This window comes from Sminthopsis crassicaudata, chromosome 2 (genome assembly GCF_048593235.1).
Source record: "Sminthopsis crassicaudata isolate SCR6 chromosome 2, ASM4859323v1, whole genome shotgun sequence".
Taxonomy (NCBI): Eukaryota; Metazoa; Chordata; class Mammalia; order Dasyuromorphia; family Dasyuridae; genus Sminthopsis; species Sminthopsis crassicaudata.
Window position 1 is genome coordinate 618,105,722 of NC_133618.1, and position 18,226 is coordinate 618,123,947.

The window sequence follows — 18,226 nt, forward strand, 5'->3', positions numbered from 1 at the left end:
ACTCATATTCTCCTCAAGCTTCCCCAGGGAGTCAGAGTGGTTGAAATATATCTATTCCCCTTTCTTAGAATATAGTTCCCTGTGATAGCAAGTTATTCAGTCCCCCAGATTTGAATTCTCCAGATCATTGGATGGCGGTAAGCCTCATAAATAATCTCTTACATATGGATAAACTAGTGGAGTCTGCCAATCCACTGGTCAATAAATCAGCAGGTATTAAGATTTTGGAATAGTAGATAGAGAACAATCTCAGATTTAGAAAACCTATATTTATGTTTAGCTTTTAACTCTAAATTGTGTGACCCTAGGTAAATAATTTGTCTTCTCAATGTTCCAGGCAAGTACCTAAGACTTAAGTTCTTGTTTTAGAGTAAGTGCTTAATTAGTGCTTATTGATTGACTTATTGAGTATTGCAGTGCAGACTCTCTATGCATTGGTAGAAGAGATTTTCTTATTGGAAGTTTCCCAGATCCATGATATCCCAGGTTGGAGGAAAAACCAACAACTCTCTATTAAAAGGAATTATAATAATTCCACCTGATTCTGCCCTGCTCAGGCCATATCTCTAATATGATAATCAGTCCTGGAATCCAAATTTTTGATGAAACATAATTGATAAATTGGAGTATACCCAGAGGAAGGTGATTAGGATTGATTGAGGGAAGACCATGACATGATCAATGGACAAGGGCACAGGGGATATTTAGTCTGGAGAAGATAAAACTTACTGAGAGGTGATGTCTTTATCTAAACTTTGTCATGTGCAAATGGAAGCTGCTCCAGAGAGGAGAATTAGGCCAATGGAAGAAACTTGTAGGGAAATAGATTTTGGCTCAGGAGGATTAAGTATTAATTCAGAGCAGTGGTAGAGGCAGTTTACAGAGTGGTGAGTTCTCTGCCTCTGAAAGTGCTCAAGATAAGGTTTTTGAAAGATCACAACTCTGTAGTTTTAAGTTACAATCTCTTTGGGCTTCCTTCTCTGTAAAATCAGGGATACAGTGGCTAAAACCTCTTTCAACTTTAAAAATCTACGGCTGTGCTGTAAAAAGGCTCTTTGTATTTGGGAAGAGGTTGGATCAATGACTCTGTAAGATCATAGGATTAAGAACTGGAAGTCATTTTAGAGATCATATAATCTATACTTTTCATTTTACAGAGGAAGAAACCCCAAGAGAGGAAGTGACTTGCTTGCCAAGGTCACACAGCTAGAAAGAATCAGGTCTGGAATTCAAAGCTAGGATTTCTGACTTCAAATCTAGGCTGCATAGTCTCTGTCCTCTGGGGGAATCAAGCTCTGAGTCCTAGTATGCAGTAGGAAGATCTCTAGGCTCAGGTTGCTCAAGGATTTTTTTTTTTTTTTAGGCAATTTAGGTAAGTGATTTGCCTAGGATCACACTGCTAAGAAGTGTTAACTATCTGAGATCAAATTTGAACTCAGGTCCTCCTGACTTCAGGGCTGGTGCTCTATCCACTGCACCACCTAGCTGCCCCTCAAGGGTCTCTTAAGTAGCTAAGGCAGTCAGCAAGTATCAGATTTAATTCTTCTGAAGAGGAATGAGAGGACCTGTCAATGCCTCCACTATGGCAATATCTGACCTACCAAATTAATATCTGACCTTGATCTTGACTTGCTTGCTTTCTCTGTTCCTGGACTATTTTATTTACTTATTTATTTTCAGTTTAGTTCTAATTCTCTTTCTCACAGATTCCTTGGTTCTAGGGAAGCTATTTATTAGCTGCTTATTAGCTGTGTGAACTTTCTCCTCTTAGAATATTATTTTCTCATCCATAAAATAAAGAGGCTATATCAGACAATCTATAACATTCCTTCTAGTAAATCCCTTTAGCCTTTAGTAAGAAGTATCTCTTCTGACTTCAAATCCAGCCTTTTATCCACAGCACTCTTAGCTGCTTCAGATGCTCCTTGTTTCTTATACCATAACCTTTGATGCCTATTCCACATTTTGGTTTGAGAAGGCACAGGGCTCAGTGAGAGGAGTTTATCTCTCATCTCAGCATATGAGAGTAGCCACCCATATAAAGTAAATGTACCAAATAGTAGCAAAACAAGAGCAAAGTAAGGCACAAATGCATAGAGTAGAATCATATTCCAGGCAAAGAGCCCCATCTTTTTAAATGGCATTATGGGCTACTGGGCAGGGGGAACTCGATATTTGAGATAATCTTTTCTGCAGGTTCTGTTTGCAAAGTGAATAAAAGGGACAGAGTACTTACTGAGCCTCATATCCAACTTCAAACCCAACCTTAGATACTTATTAGCTATGTGAACTTGGCCATATCATTTAACCTTTGCATACCTCAGTTTCCCCAATTGTAAAAATGGAGATAATCATAGCATTTCCCTCCCAGGATTGTTAGAAGATTCAAATGAGATAATATTTGTGAAGTGCTTAGCACAGTGCCTGGAATGCTTGTTTAAAATGCTTGTTTCCTTCCTTCCCCAAGCTTGAGAATGTAGGAAAGTCTAATCAGGCACTGCCAGACTCCTCCTGGGAGCCCGGAAATTTATTTATATTTATAGATGAAGCACTTTTGGAAGGGTAGAAGTCAGAATAAATTGTATAGGAAGCAGATGTTTAATTATGTGGTTTGTTAAGCTTTTGGTCTCTGTCTGACTGTTGTGCCTGCTTTTGATTGCTGTGTGAGAGGAAGAAGCAACTCCTGGTCTGTCTTTAGAGAATGGTCTTTAAAACACAAGGGAGGCAGTTTCTGCTTCCCCACCTATCTAGAAGTCTTATCAAGACTAGTCTCTAGAGAGTTCTTCTAGCTTGGGAAAAATGTTTGGATTTTGGGGTTAGAAGATATGAGTTCACGTGCCAGTCACACACACTAGCCTACTAGCCTTAGGTTGATAACTTTCCATTTCTGAGTCTCAGTTTTGTTATTTGTAAAATAGAAATAATATTATTTGTATTACTTATCTCATTGGGTTATTGTGAGAAGATAAGGTTCTAAGTTGTAAACTCTAAATTGTAGTATAAATCTAATTAATTTTCACTCTTTTTGCTCCACACTTTTCTACTCTCTCCCAACCTGTGTTCCTTTCCAATCCAATTTCTCTCAGCCTGTGCCAGGGGGCACTGACCCTTTCTATACCAGCCCTTTCTTTCCATCACACTGATATGAGACACTGGGATAAATCTTCTGGATTCTGTATCCAAGTCTGTAATTATACTTACAGCTCTGCTCCTGCTCCATAAATGGAGTATTTGACTTCACCCCATAGTCCTGAATCTGGATCCATTGCCTAGAAAAGCAAATTAGAGAGTTCAGACTCATAGAAATGCCAGATCTGAGAGATAGAAGGAACCTCAATGGTTATCTAGTACAACCTTTATTAGAATTAATTCCCATTAGACAGTCCTGGGAAGTGATTATCATATATGTCAATAGGTGCCATGATCTTTTCTTTTTTGTGCCTTTTCTTAGGTATACTACCCCTTGTCCCCTTATAGAGAAGTTTAACACTTGCCCCTTGGACATCCTTTCCACTGCCTCCTAAAGGATTTTGGAATCTACTTACATGGGGAAATTGAATTGAGACCACTTCCTCCCAACAGATCTCAGGTATCAGTGGGAGCAGTAGATTTGGCATCAGAGCAGAATAGAAAGTGGACTGGAAGATGGAAAGACATGATTCCCCATTGTGGATCTGTTTGTGGATTTGAATTCAATTCTAGGATCTCTTGATCCCATAAGGAGGATGATTTTAAGAAACTTCCTTACCCCCATTCCCATTTCTTTCATCATGACATTTAGAAAGAAAAACTTCATTGATAGGGAGAATAAAGAAAAAATCCAGGCATTACACAATCTCATCTGCCCTTGACTCTTCCATGTTAATTTGTCACTTATTGGTCAGAGCCCTTCCTAGAGTTCTGAGGCAGATTCACTCATACTCGATGTTTTCTTTTAAACTATAGGACAGTGCCTGGGCTAGATGACAATGAAAAGATACTGACAAATATACAAGGCTAGGACCAGGAAGCAGAGAGAGGGAGGAAACACATGGCTTTCCATGAGGGGACTGATGGTAACTTTGGAGATGTTGCCACTTTACATTCCCAATTCAAACATCCCTTGTTTTCCTTTTCCTGTGACACCTGGCAGGAAACAGCTATAAGAAAGCTCCCCCCCCCCCCCGCAGTTATTCCTTATCACAATGCCTTCTAAAGTCCCAACCCCATTTCTCAGATACAATCATAGATGAAGAAGTCAAGCTCCAGAAGAACACCAAATCCCAGACTTTTCCCATTGTTATCACCTGGACAATAAAATTCTTCATCTCCCCCCATCAATTTGCCACAAGCATCTCAACTTTCAATAACAGTCCTTTCTCCCTCATGCTCTCAGGCTTATCCCCAACTCACTGTGACAGCCACCACATTTGACCCTCCTGGAGAATTCTCTGGGATCCGAGCAATGTAGTATTCAGAGGAAAACTTGGGAACATTGTCATTGGTGTCCAGCAGGTGGATCATGATGTCTGCTGTGGAGCTGAATTTCTCGGGAGTGTTCACTTCCACTGCCAGGAGCTGCCAAGGGAAGAGGAGGGAGGTTGGAGGCATCTGATGGGCAAAGCTGCCAATTATAAACACAACCTGGGAAAGAGCCTTTAGGCACCCAGAGAAAAACTCATCTTGATGCTCCCAAAGCAGAGAAACCCCGGTTGCTCCTTGTACAAGGATCATAATCTAAGGCACGTTTGCCAAATCTGACAAGGTAGATAATGAGAAGTCAGGTCAGCTTTAGGTAAATCATGAAGCTGGACAGATTTGTCAATTTTTGATTTTTCCTTCTCTTAATAAAATCCATTTCTTTCCCTAAGCGATTCCCTAATATTCCATCCCAGCAGTCTTTGCTGGAGAAACTGGCTGTTTAATCCTCTCTATGGTGTTAAGTGATCATTGAATTGTTAGCTGCTAATATTGAAAGGTCACCCTACTCCCATCCTGCTGTTTTTCCCCTCCTAATATCTTTTTGCTTTTTCTGGGAACCTGTGGGAGCATTATATCTTGGAGTCATGGAATATAATGCCAGAAGGATCCCTTTCAGTCCAACTCCTTCATTTTACAAATCTGGAAACTAAGCACAGTAAAGTGATTTTCTTTTTTCTTTTTTTCGTTTTCTTCCCCCCCCCCCCCCCCCCGAGGCTGGGGTTAAGTGACTTGCCCAGGGTCACACAGCTAGGAAGTGTTAAGTGTCTGAGACCAGATTGGAACTCGGGTCCTCCTGAATTCATATCCACTGCTCCACCTAGCTGCCCCTCAGTAAAGTGATTTTCATGTTTTTTTTAGTTACTAAGCAAGAGAGTCTGGATTTGAATTCAGGCCCTCTGATTCTTTTATATAATACGGGAATTCTCAAACACAACAAAATTTACTGGGGAATAGAGGTTTTATCTTTTTTGTGGTTACTAGGCTGCTACTCCCTCATGTCTGAAGGGAGTTGCCACATGTCATCCTTTCAGAAGGGAATGGAGAAATAGAGAAATGATATTCCAGTTCTGACAAGTTGCCAACCCTTGATAGGATGGATGAAGAGGCTCAGGACAGGTGTGGATCATGGGGCACTTGCCTACCCCTAGACAAATCAGGAAGGGATGGGACATCAAGACTCAGTCTGGTAGGACTTGTTATTGCACTGAGGAGAAGGGAAGAGCCTATCCGCCAGCTTGGGTCCTTCCTTTTTGACTGAGTTGGGGACCAGTTCTGAAACTTTCATGGTACCTTGAAGGTTAACAACTTGAACTTCTCAAAGTCAATGGCAGCTGAATTTTCCACAATGATAGTGACCTGAGCTTCATTCAAGACGGTCTGGGGAACTACCCGAAAGATGCCCCCAGCCCCACGAGCCTCAGGTTGAACTTGGCATTTGCTCCCTGGAAGAGAAAGGTAGAAAAAGAGAGATAGCAGGAGCAGGGGAACAGAAGGTAGGAGTGAGAGTCAGAGAGAGGGAAGAGATACAGCAAAAATTATGAACCCACTGGCTCCTTGACTTGTTTATAAAAAACTATATTTTATATGTTTCATTAAATGTCTACTCTGGAAGGGATGTTAGTGACCATCTAGGTGAACTCCATCATTTTAAGGATGGTGAAACTGAGGTTTAGGACTTTAAACAAGAATAATTAGGTAATATAGAAAAATGTTAGAAGACCCAGTTTCTCCCCTCTGTATCCCAATTCAAACCTATCCTTCCCTAACAAAGGTAGTGGCTGCCTAGATTTCCCCCACAGCCACACATTTCCCTCAGAAAACAACGTTCCAGCTTACCTGATCAGAGTCATTGACGGTAATCTTGAGACCCCGAAGAATCTCCCCCTCAGATGGATGTTCATACATTGTCAGCTCAAACGCATTCTGCAGTCCATTCTCCCCATAGAACGTTGGAGGATGGTTGTTAAGGTCAACTACCCTGATGATCACAGTAGTTAAAGCCTGAGCTGCCAGGATCCCTTCGGAACTGACCTCCGACACCTACAAGAGAGAACGCTAGTGGTTCAGGGCTGACTTGCATGCACACATATATATTCACAGGCAAAAACAAATAAAAATACACATGCTTCATTTTCATATTCCATGCAGCTGTCTAGCTTTCCATCCAGGTCATCTGCTGCTTCTTTTCCCCTGTACCCAGCATCTTCCATGCCAGGCCTGGGCCTCTGGACCTTTGCACTCTGAACAGCCAAAATAAATTGTCCCACTACCTGGAGAAGTAAACCTCAGAAGAACTCTCTCTCTCCTGTCTCTGTCTCTGTCTCTGTCTCTGTCTCTCTCTCTCTCTCTCTCTCTCTCTCTCTCTCTCTCTCTCACCAAGTCCAATGGATGGGTGACTAAATGTTATATACACCAGTCCAGTTAGCCCACTGGGGCTAGTGGACTGACCACACTGGGTCTAACTGGCCTTAAATATTAGACCATGTTTCATCTTCACATGCTATCCACTATTTAACCATCTAGTTTCCAGCCCTTCTTCTATTTTCTTAAAGCAAATCTATAATATTGTAGTATTATTTCCGGAAAGGAGATGGCATTTGACTGCCCTATATATCAACTCACCATCCTGTGACTAACTAGCCCCAAACTCCCTTTCTTGGTCATCACCCCCTTATATATGTTGACTTCCCTGTTATTTCCATGAGGGCAAATATTGTTACTCTTCTTGTATCCTCAGAGCTTAGCAAGGTGCCTAACATGCAGTAAGAACTTCATACATATTATCATTATACATTATACTGTACATCCAGATCCCTGGATATACAGACATCTTCAAATAACAGAACACAGTTTGCAGTAGTGGAAGCAGTTCCAAATTTGTAGTCAGAGGACTTGAGTGTGAATCTTGAGTATGCCACTTACTAGCTCTTGAATCTTGCTTATATTTATGATATCAGCCACACGCTTACAACTCTCTGCCTCTCTCAAACACACAAAGACACACAGAGCTCTCTGGTCTTATATAAAGGCAGAGTAGACACTGGTATATGTGGTATGATTTTTAATAAACTCCTTAAAGCCACTCTTTATCTCTTGCCAATAAAATTATCTAATATCTGAAATTCTAGGCTCTAATAAGAATTTAAATATCTCATGAATAGTTGCCTTCACCTCTTCCCCAGGTAAAATATAGGCCTCTCCTTAGAAGGATAGCTTATTTTTACTAAGCATTTATGAGTTCAGTGAGCAAGATTCTTTCTTGATAGTAGATATTAAAGGCACAAAGGGTTTGGATAAAATGGGGCAGATTTTAGGTAGCTTCTGGGAAATAGGGATAGGAAGCTAAAGGCACAGAAGTATTAAATCCACTTTAGGGATTCCCCCAAAGTGAAGCTCTTGAGTAGGGCCAGATTTTTTGTTATTCATGGGAGCTCTGTAATATTATAATACGTAGGCAACAGGTAGGGACAGGACTCTCTGCTACTGTCACCACTCATTCCTGGAAAATATGTGCCCTTCCCAAATCCCTCAAAGGTTGGTGCTTGGCAAAATTGTGACCCTTGTTTATCTTGCCTTTAAGACCACCCAAAAACTCTTCCTTATGTCCTATCATCTCTTCCTGGTTTTCCCCTAAGTGTTCAGTTCTTTCTTTCTGCTTTCCCAGCCCCTTCCCTATAAGGGGAAAGTCATTAATTAGTTGTATTATGGAAAGAATCTTTTCTTTCCTAGTTAGGGTAGAGTATCCTAATGTTTCCATATAAATGAATTGAGCTACAAAATTGAGTAGCTGTGCAAACTGTAGGCAATTGACTTCCTTCTCTCTCAAGCTTAATTTTCTTATCTGTAAAAAGGGATGTAAAATACTTATGGGGCCTCTTCACAGTTTTGTAAAGAACTCTTTCACAAAGACCATCAATAGGAACCATTATGATAATTAAATTCATTTGCTTTGATGAGTTAGGTACTTAATATTTCCTCCAAATCATCTATACTCAAAAGAAAAAAGTTCTATGTGCCCCAAATTACATAAATGATGAGCTATTTCATCTTCCTACAAAATCAACCTTAAAGTCATCAGGACTTGTGGTCTTACCTATAAACAGAAATTCAATAGAAGTGAGCAGAGGGTTCTTGGAGACTTTCTCCCCATTCTTACCTGAACTTTCAGCTCGTACACCTCTTTCTTGAGCTGGTTGGGGGGCACTGTGACAGAGATGCCTCCTGAGGTTTCATTGATCCTGAAGGCTTCATCACTTCCTGTTTCAAAACAACATGAACTAGTTCCCTACAGAACTACAATGTAGAACAGATGCTAGAACAAGAATAAACTCAAGTATTCTCATCAGCATGGGACTGAGGGTCCCACAGATGCCAGGGGATCCCCTGTAGACTGAAGGTTTTATAATATGGCCCAGGATTATGGTATTTACTGTAGAGGATCTCTAGCATCTTTTGCTTTACTAGATTGCTTGTAGATGCTGCTATCTCTGTCCCCCACCAAAAAAAAAAATCCATCTTCTCCTCTCCAATAACTGGATAAAAACCCCTAGACATAGGGATGAAGATAGAAGCCATGGTGTCTAATGTGGCTATATACTATTATCATCTTCCTCCTTGTGAGAAAAGAGTGGCTGTGATTGGGTGTACATGCATTGTATGTATGTCTGTATGGGAATGCTGATTGTGATAGCAAGTAATCATCTGGCTGCCTTGGAGTAACCCCTTTCTCCAAAATCACTATTTATGACACATGGCTTCCAAATAGACCAGACTTTCTGTGGAACCCATTCACAACAGGAGAATTTGGAGAATACAAGATTAGAATCCATCAAATGCCTTTTTTTTTTTTTTTAACTCTGGGAGTTGATGCACAATGGTTCTAACTCTCCTTCTGGTGTTTATAGACTTGGTGACTAGGTTGGTGACTATAGGCTTGGTGACTAATTTCTTTCTCGAGCTGTCGCTTATCTTTGATAGTTTTTTTTTTTTTTTTTTTTTGCTGACTCCTGGCCTGGTCCTGGATAAAGATCTAGATGAGAATGGGTGGTACGCTCTTGGGGTGGGAGGAAGGGATAGAATAGTACAGTTCTGTGTCTGTCTGAGAAGAGAGAAGAATTGGGGGGCACAAGTTGGTGTGTGTGCATGTGTATGTGTGTGTGAAGGCCCATGAGCTTGCTGTGTGAGAGTATGAGTGCTACAAAGTCAGTGTAAGAGGAATCCTTGGGGGGGTATGTGGAGGTATGTACATACTTGTGCACAGAGGATAGAATATAAGCTATTTGATGACAGGGGCTAATTTTCATAGCTCTAGGACCTATCATATAATAGGCACCTAATAGTGTTTGTTAGTTTGTATTAGATTAAAGGCTAGTGGGTGTGGTTTGTGTGAGGTTATTATACAATAATGGAGGAAGAAGAATTTTTGGAAATGAATGGATGTATGTATGAATATGAAAAGAGAAAGGAATGTAAGGTTTTTGAGGGCAGGGACTATTTTTTGTGTTTGTATCTTCAATCTTTATCAAGTGCCTGTCACATAATAAGCACTTAATAAATGCTTGTTGACTAATTGAGTAGGAAGTAGCTTTTTGCTATCTTTATATAGAATTGAGAATAAAAATATTTGATAATAAATGTTTTGAGCAGTTTAATGCTCCACTTTTATCCTTATCTTCTTATGTACAATAACTTGGTATATAATACCAGTTATATAAATGGAAAGCTGGAGCCCAAAGAATTTATGAATCAAAAGTATGGAGAACAGCAGACCAGGATCCTTTCTTCATATATCCCCCAAGAACTCACCATTCACAATACTGTACAACACCATATTAGGATTACCCCGATCACCATCTACAGCAACCACTGTTAGAATCTCTGAACCCTGGAAGAAAATAGAGAACAGTTACATGACAAGAGAGAAAGAGAGACTCTTGAATTCCACAAATAGGCATTCCTAGAGCATCCCTGCTTAAGAGAAGGAAAAGCCTGAGTATTTGTTCTTAGTCATAGTCAAAATTCAAGGCATATGAACTCTTAGCTTGGCACTTACACATAAAATCTGTTTCTGTCATTGCAGAAATCCTTCTACTTATCCTTTTTCATAGAATTGTAGAATCTCAGATAGAAACTCAAGTTTCCTTCTGACCTTAACCTGAAGCAAGAATTCCTGTATAAAATTCTTTAAAAGTCCATCCTCTTACTGAATATGTTCTGGACTAGGATACTTCTGAGGGAAACTATCCTAGGTTATAACTACTGTAATTGTTAGGGAGACATCTTTATATTGAACCAAAATTATCTTCTTTGTAACTTCCACTCTTTAACCTATTGCATTCTGGGTCCAAATAAAGTCAATCTAATAATCCAAAAATCATCTAATCCTTTCACATGGCAAACCTTCAAATATTTTAAGACAGTTTTCATATTTCTCTGCAGTTTTGTTTTTTCCATTTGCTTCTCTTTCTACTTCCATTCCCTTCTTTCTTTCCTTCCCCTTATTTCTTTTTGTTCCCTTTCCTTTTGTTCCCTTTTTTATCCCCCTCTCCTTCTCTTCCCTTCCCTTTCCTTTCCCTCCTCTGATTCATTTCTCTCTTTAAGAACTATTTACCAAGTATTTTATGTAGCACAAAATAGCATTTTGGGCAGAAGAGGAATTAAAAATAAATATATTTTGTTATATGGAATTATGGAGTTAGAAAGTACCTCAGAGAGAATCTAATTCAGCACCCTCATTTCATAAAATAAGATAATTAAGATGGAGAAGGTGATTTATCCAATGTCACATAATGGGTAGTAGCTACCCAAGACTAGCTTTCAGTTCAGATTCCCAATCTGGAGCTTTATTCATAGAATCAAATCAACTCCTGAGGAGATTCCAAGAATAGGATGCAGTTTGCACAGCACAGTAGAGGATATAGTTATTCAAAAGGAATGATGAGGGTTTTAACTGTCTGTTTGAGGGGTCAAAGAGCATGAAAGGGGAAATAAAGACAAAGCTGAATTCCCTACCAATTTTATCAGGATCAGATCTCACTCACCGGATGGGAATCCTCATAGACATAGCCATAATAGGGTGTGCCAACAAAGACAGGGTCTGTGTCCTGAGAGTCATCCACATTGATGGTGATGGTAGTGGTGGTTGAGAATATCACATAGTCTCCTCTGAGTTTCCCTCCACCATCCTGGAAGAAAAGACAAAAATCAGAACTGTTCCAGATTCAAGGGGCCAAGGGTTTTTTAGGCAGATCGTTTTCACAATATGAAAATTAACAACAATAACAAACAAAGTACATGGTTAAGCATTTATTTGTGTGGTATAGCCTATAAATGCTAAGAGCGCATCAGTGTGGGGCAGATATCAGTGAGTGCTGGTGCAATCGAGACTTCGTGGAGGTGGGATTAAGCTGGATCTTGAGAAATAGGTAGGCTTTGCTTAGGTGAAGAGGATGTGAAAAAAAGAAATAGACAATAGTAAAGGAGTATGGATAAATTAGAAATCAGTACTTTCATGATCAATAATCTTCAATATGTGTACTCTTCCTTTTAATGTAGTAGTAACTATAATGATAATTTTGCTGATCTCATTCATACTTTCTCATGATTCCATCCAGATTTTCAATAACAATAACTTATATAGCACTTTAAGGCTTATAAAACACTTTACATGTCTTATCTCATATATACCTTATATACTTTGGACTGTACCTTTTATCTTTTGTTCTTATTCCATGACTGACTGACATCTTTTTTCTAATCACACATTTCCTACATGATATTCCTTATGTCACTTTTTTTTCCCTGATGAGGCAATTAGGGTTAAGTGACTTGCACAAGTGACTGGTTAAGTGTCTGAGGCCCAATTTGAACTCAGATCCTCCTGCAGAAAATCTGCATCAATTTTCTCATCTGTAAAATGAGAAAGGTTGGATTGGATAATCTCTAAATCTTTGATTCTGTCACCTTAAGAAACCAATTAAAAAAGAAAGGGGAAAATAATCAATAAACTGGCAAAAAGATTTAAAGAATAGCAGCACAAAGAAACATTTCTAGGAAATTAGTCCTAATTGCCTTACCAGGAAAAAAGTGACATAAGGAATATCATTCAAGAAATGTGTGAGTAGAAGAAAGATGTCAGCCAATCATAGAACAAGAGCAAAGAATAAAAGGTACAGTCCATTCAAGAGCTAAAATGACACTCTAAGAATTGGAAGGGGGAAAAACTACCCTGGATGGTCAGTATATCAGATTTATATGAGATAATACTTGTAAAGTGTTTTATAGGCTTTAAAGTGCCATATAAATGCTAGCTACTGTTCTTGAGAATATGGACAAAATTATGAGAAAGTATGGATGAGATCAATAAAATTATTGCTATGATTACTACTACACTGAATGAAGGAGTACACACATAGGCGTTGGATTTTACTTTCTATCACAAAGCAGCTATCCAGAAGTACTGGTGTTTCTAAATTAGGTTCAGTTTCCTAACTTGAAAAATGAGGTGGTAGATTAGGTAATTTTAAAAGTCCTTTCTAATTTTAGGAGCCTAGGAGTCCATGCTACACAGGAGAAACTGTATAAGTAAAGGCACAAAGATAGGAATAGACATTGTGCTAGAAGATATAGTAAAGAAACTTGCCTGCCTGGGAGGAGAGAATACTTTTTCTGGACATGAGATCAGATATCCATATTTATAAAGGTAACATCACCTTGTATTGGTCATGTATTCCATAATGCATAGGTTTTTCTGCTCAAAAGACCAACAGCTCAATGAAACTACTTTGTAGATTGCAAAAGAACTTCCATTGATAGGGGTCAAAAAATCTGGTCAAATCTCACTCATGGTGTTTATAACATAATAAACAGAACCACCAGAGCAAAGAAGATGCAGTATGGGATGGAATCTGGAGTCTATTATTGTATGAGCTCAAGCAAGTCCATTTAACTTCTCTGGGTCTCCGGCTCCTCTTATAAAATGAGAATTAGTCAAGAGGCTTTCAAGATTTTCTCTTGCTACTGATCTGTGACTTTAGGAACCTATGACTGGCAGGCTCTCATCATAGGGGAGTAAAAGCAGAGTAAAAGCTCTTTTAAACAATTTTTATTATTATTAGATTGATAAATATTAACAACCACAATCATTTCCAAATACAAAGAAAAGTGGAAAAAGAGTATCATATATAAAACTATGATTTATTTTTTTCTGTAAAGTTTTATTTTAATATAAATAATAAAACAAATATGGTGGGGCAACTAGATAGCCCAGTGGATGGAGCACTGGCTCTGGAGTCAGGAGGATCTAAGTTCAAATACAACCTCAGAGACTTGACACTTACAAGCTGTGTGGCAAATCACTTAATCCCAAATGCCTTACCAAAAAAAAGTACATAAAAAATAAGATAAATATGGTAGTTTCTAATTGTTTCAGCTTGTTTGAATCTCCTGAATTTTCTTCATATTGTGTAAGGGTCTTTGCTGAGTATGGTGACTGGGAGTGTTGGAGACTTATCTTTCCAGAGGAAATGTAGCTTTAAGCTAAAAGAAGAATAACTGAACCTCCTCTTCCTCAAACTCTTTATCTATTTCTAAATCCATTTTCCTTTTTACTGGTTTATGTATAGATGTGCCCACTATTTCTATCAATGGCATGTATATTTGTGAAAGAACACCCAGATTTATGAGGGAAACATTCCATTGCAAGTTTTCTTGCTATGCTATTTTGTTAAATACCTTTGCTTGTGAATTAATTGGCCCAGAGAGGATATGATTTGCTTATGTTTATACAGGTAATAAGTAGTAGAGCTGAGATTTGGCTCAGTTTCACTAATTCTCAATTTTAGCACTAACCCACTGTACTATCCTTGCCTTAGATCTCCTTATCTTTGGTTTTAGGAAAGAGATCAGAAAGAATCAGAATATTGTAGCTCAAGACCTGGAAGGCATCCCAGAAGTAATTTTGTTCATTGCTCTCCTTTTATACACCAGGAAACTGATCCTCAAAAGATAAGTGATTTACTAAGGTCATGAATGTAGTTAGCACAGACTCCAGAGATGATATGCATTCCATTATGTTACTCTATGTGTTTCCTTCATCCTTAATGAAAAAGCAACATTTAATTTAAGAGCTATAGTAGATCCCTCACTACATAATGGCCACCCTTCCAAACCTTGATGATCTTTTATCTCTTCCCATTTCGAGAAGAACCTGCCTCTTACTTACCATTGACAAAGATTGCTCCCCCTCTGGATCCCAGGATTTCCAAAGAGGACCCCTGTATTACCTTGGCCACAACGGTGACGAAATGAGTCCTCGACTTCTCATAGTCCAGAGTGGCTCCAGCTCTAATGCGTAACACTCCACTGTGGCGGTCCATTGTGAACTTGTTGGTGAGGAGACTCTGTAAGAAAGAGAACAATGCAGTTTCTGAGGCTTGAGCCATTTTCTTGGGTGAGCACAGGGTCCCTACCATGGAGCTCTCTCACCTCCCTTTCAGGAGCATCAAGTAGAACTAAACCCCACTCAAACCCCCAAAGCCCCCATTGTGTTTCCTCTGGAAGACATGGTCACATTGACCTCAGTGTGGATTGTGCAAGGAGAAATATGCTTAGAAAATAAGCTGGCAGAAAGGGTAATGGGTTGAGAGAAGACCTAGATCAAATACTATCTTAGTCAGTTAATACTTATATGACCTTGGACTAATCATTTAATTTGCCAAAGTCTCTCTCCTCACCTCTAAAATGAAGGGGTGGAGTAGACCTAGAAGCATCTAACATCCTTTTTAGTTTTAAGTCTAAGTCTAAATCTTATGATCCTGTCATATAATGGAAGTTTAATAAATACTTGTGTTCTGGGATTGACTGACCCTAATTTATTCCTTCAGATACCCTCTTTATAGAATCAGAATATAATAGACTTAGAAGGGACCTTTTAGGTAGAATATATGGTGTAAAATAAAATAGATGATGCTACGGTCCCCAGAGCCCATTTTCCCCTGGAGTAGGCAGAAACCATTCATTGTTCCACCTTCTCCATGCAGTATTCCCTCCAACCCAAGTTCTTAGTCCACTTAGATTGTTTAGAACCATGTTGTCAAACTCAAACACGCATCATTAAAATTGATATAAAGATCCCATATTGAATTATAAAACCACATATTAACACCTATATTTTATTGTACTTGTATTTATTTTGTTAAATATTTCCCATTTCCATTTTAATCTGATTCCTATGCACACAGGAGTATTGTGGGCCATATACAGCCTGACACCTCTGATTGAAGATCAGTTCCAGTCCTAAACCTATAATCATAACCTATCCAGTTTTGTTTTACAGATGAAACAATTTAGGTCAAGAGGCTGAGTAATTTGTTATTTAGCTACTTGTTAACAGCTAGTTAATAGTTTAGTTGGGACTAATCTCTAGCTACAATACCCCTCCCTTCTGAATGGATTTCTTTTTCTGGGCCCTAAACAGAGCAGAAAGAAACAACTGAGACATGATAAAGAGCTATAAATAGTGCCCCTTCCACCAGCTATTTCTGTTAGTTTTAACAGTTCAGCAAACAAGATTCATTGCACTCTGTCAGCAGTGATGACTAAATGAGTGACTAAAATTTCCTTTTTTTTTTTTTTTTAAACTCGACATCAGGCAAGCGTTACCCCTGGAGCAAGAATCTTGTTGAAGAAATACAGGTACTAAAATCTGTGGGCTGGTGATGTAACCTGCCTATTCTTCCCATGAATAAATCTTTCATACCTTTGGTGATCTTCCCTTTCTGATTTCTTACAGAAGAGAGATTCTCTAGTCTTTTATTCTTTGATTTATAGATTTAGTGCTAGAAGTGACCCTTGAGATCTTACTTTCTCATTTGATAGTTGTGGAAACTGAAGCCAAGTAAATGGTCAAGGTAAAATGATTGTCCAAGATCACCCAGATACTAAATGACAGAACCAGAATTTGAACCTAGTTCTTCTTGTTTCAAATCTAGCACAATGATTCTATGTGCTCATCTTTTTTTAGTCTTGTCTCTTTAAATAGACTGTAAAGTAGAAACCATGTAAGCTGAGTCAGAGTTTATGTGTCCAAACACCTTGGGGGATTAGTCATAGGTTATAGGTTTTCAGATAAAAGCATCTTTAGAAATGATGTGTCAAATTAAAATAGAAATTGAACTGCATATTGTCTTAGAAAACCACAAATTCACATTGTCTATGTTGCATTGCATTTTTATCTATTTTTAAAAATATCTCTCATTCAAATTTTAATTTGGTTCTAGCCAAACTCAGGAATTTTGCTGTCAGATTGACAGTAAAAATTTGTAAGTTTGATACCTCTGCTCTAGACCAGTTCTTTCATTTTACCGGTGAAGAAACTGAAGTCACAGAGGCAGTATATAACTGGGATAAGATTCAAATCAAGATCCTCTGACTTCAAATTTGGCACTCTTGCTCATATCTTCTGTGACTAATATTTTTCAGGTATCTGAGGGCTTCCCCTCTTATACCTGTGAAACATTTAAAATAATTTTATTTTACTTTATCCAAAATAGGGCATAGAGTAAATATGATCTTTGTTGTGCTGATAAAATCATGACTCTTTTGAAGTACTGTAATTTTTAAAAAAATATATCACATATATTCCCTTGTCAGTTTAAACAGAGAACACAAAATGATTTTTCTTGATGAGTCAGGCTGTTTTAATGAAAATCTATTAATATAATATCATAAATACAGATATGAATTCAGGGCTCTCTGAGATATGTAGAGCTATTTTTTCATACATGAAATGGCCCCACACAGAAGGGAATTATGAATTCTCATGTCTGTTTTTTATTAATTTTATAATTATATATTTTTTGACAGTACATATGCATGAGTAATTTTTTTTACATTATCCCTGTATTCATTTTTCCAAAATTTCCCCTCCCACCCTCTACTCCCTCCCCTAGATGACAGGCAATCCCATACATATTAAATGCATTTCATGTCTGTTTTTTAAATGATTTCCCCCCCTCTATTCATAGACAATTTGAAAACAGGAAGGTAGCTAAGAGATCATCTAGTTTCCAATCTATTAACCTCACTAAAATATCTATGAATTGATAAGTAATAACAATAATAATGATAACTAGTATTTATTTAAAATTTTGAGGTTTGCAAAATTCTTTACAAACATTATTTTCTTTGGTCCTCACAACACTGGAAGATAGATGCAATTATTAGCTCTAATTTATAGATGAGGAAGCCAAGACCATGAGAGATCAATTGATTTGTCCAGAATAGCACAGCAAGTAAATGTCTTAGGTTGTGTTTGAATTCAATGTTCTAAACACAATTCTTAAAATGTCACTAAGACTTCTAGGACATCACATTCATATAATGCACACATATATAGAATATATATACATATATTTGAATATATTTATATATATATATGCCTTCTTTCAACTAAATAATATGTCTCACACAAATGTTGGATCAAGGGTTGCTCTTAGATACCAAGCTATTGGGTCATTTTCTGAGATCAGAGACATCCACAAAGTTTCAGAGAAAGTTGAAGAGGGAGGGAAGGTATCCTACTAAGCTTCAGATAACATAGGAAGAGCAGAATTTTTAGTGGCTTAAATAGGGGAAGGGATAGTGCTGACACTGTAAATTTGACATAGAATAATGGTCTTGGGGTAGGCACACTGGGGCATGTGATCTTGGAATCTAAAGTTTAAAAAGGTCCATATAGATCACCAAGTCCAATTCAATCCTTTTG

The 18,226-nt window shown here is 38.2% G+C and overlaps 1 protein-coding gene across 1 annotated transcript in view; it reads right to left on the reverse strand.

Annotated features, from left to right (window-relative positions):
* The window catches only part of CDHR1 (cadherin related family member 1), a 47,077-nt gene that overhangs the window by 9,920 nt on the left and 18,931 nt on the right, over nucleotides 1–18,226 (reverse strand). Inside the window, 9 exon segments of the mRNA XM_074296231.1 lie at nucleotides 3,202–3,269; nucleotides 4,393–4,557; nucleotides 5,752–5,867; nucleotides 5,870–5,903; nucleotides 6,298–6,501; nucleotides 8,618–8,718; nucleotides 10,267–10,345; nucleotides 11,502–11,645; nucleotides 14,745–14,861. Of these exon segments, the coding sequence (XP_074152332.1) occupies nucleotides 3,202–3,269; nucleotides 4,393–4,557; nucleotides 5,752–5,867; nucleotides 5,870–5,903; nucleotides 6,298–6,501; nucleotides 8,618–8,718; nucleotides 10,267–10,345; nucleotides 11,502–11,645; nucleotides 14,745–14,861 (1,028 nt within the window).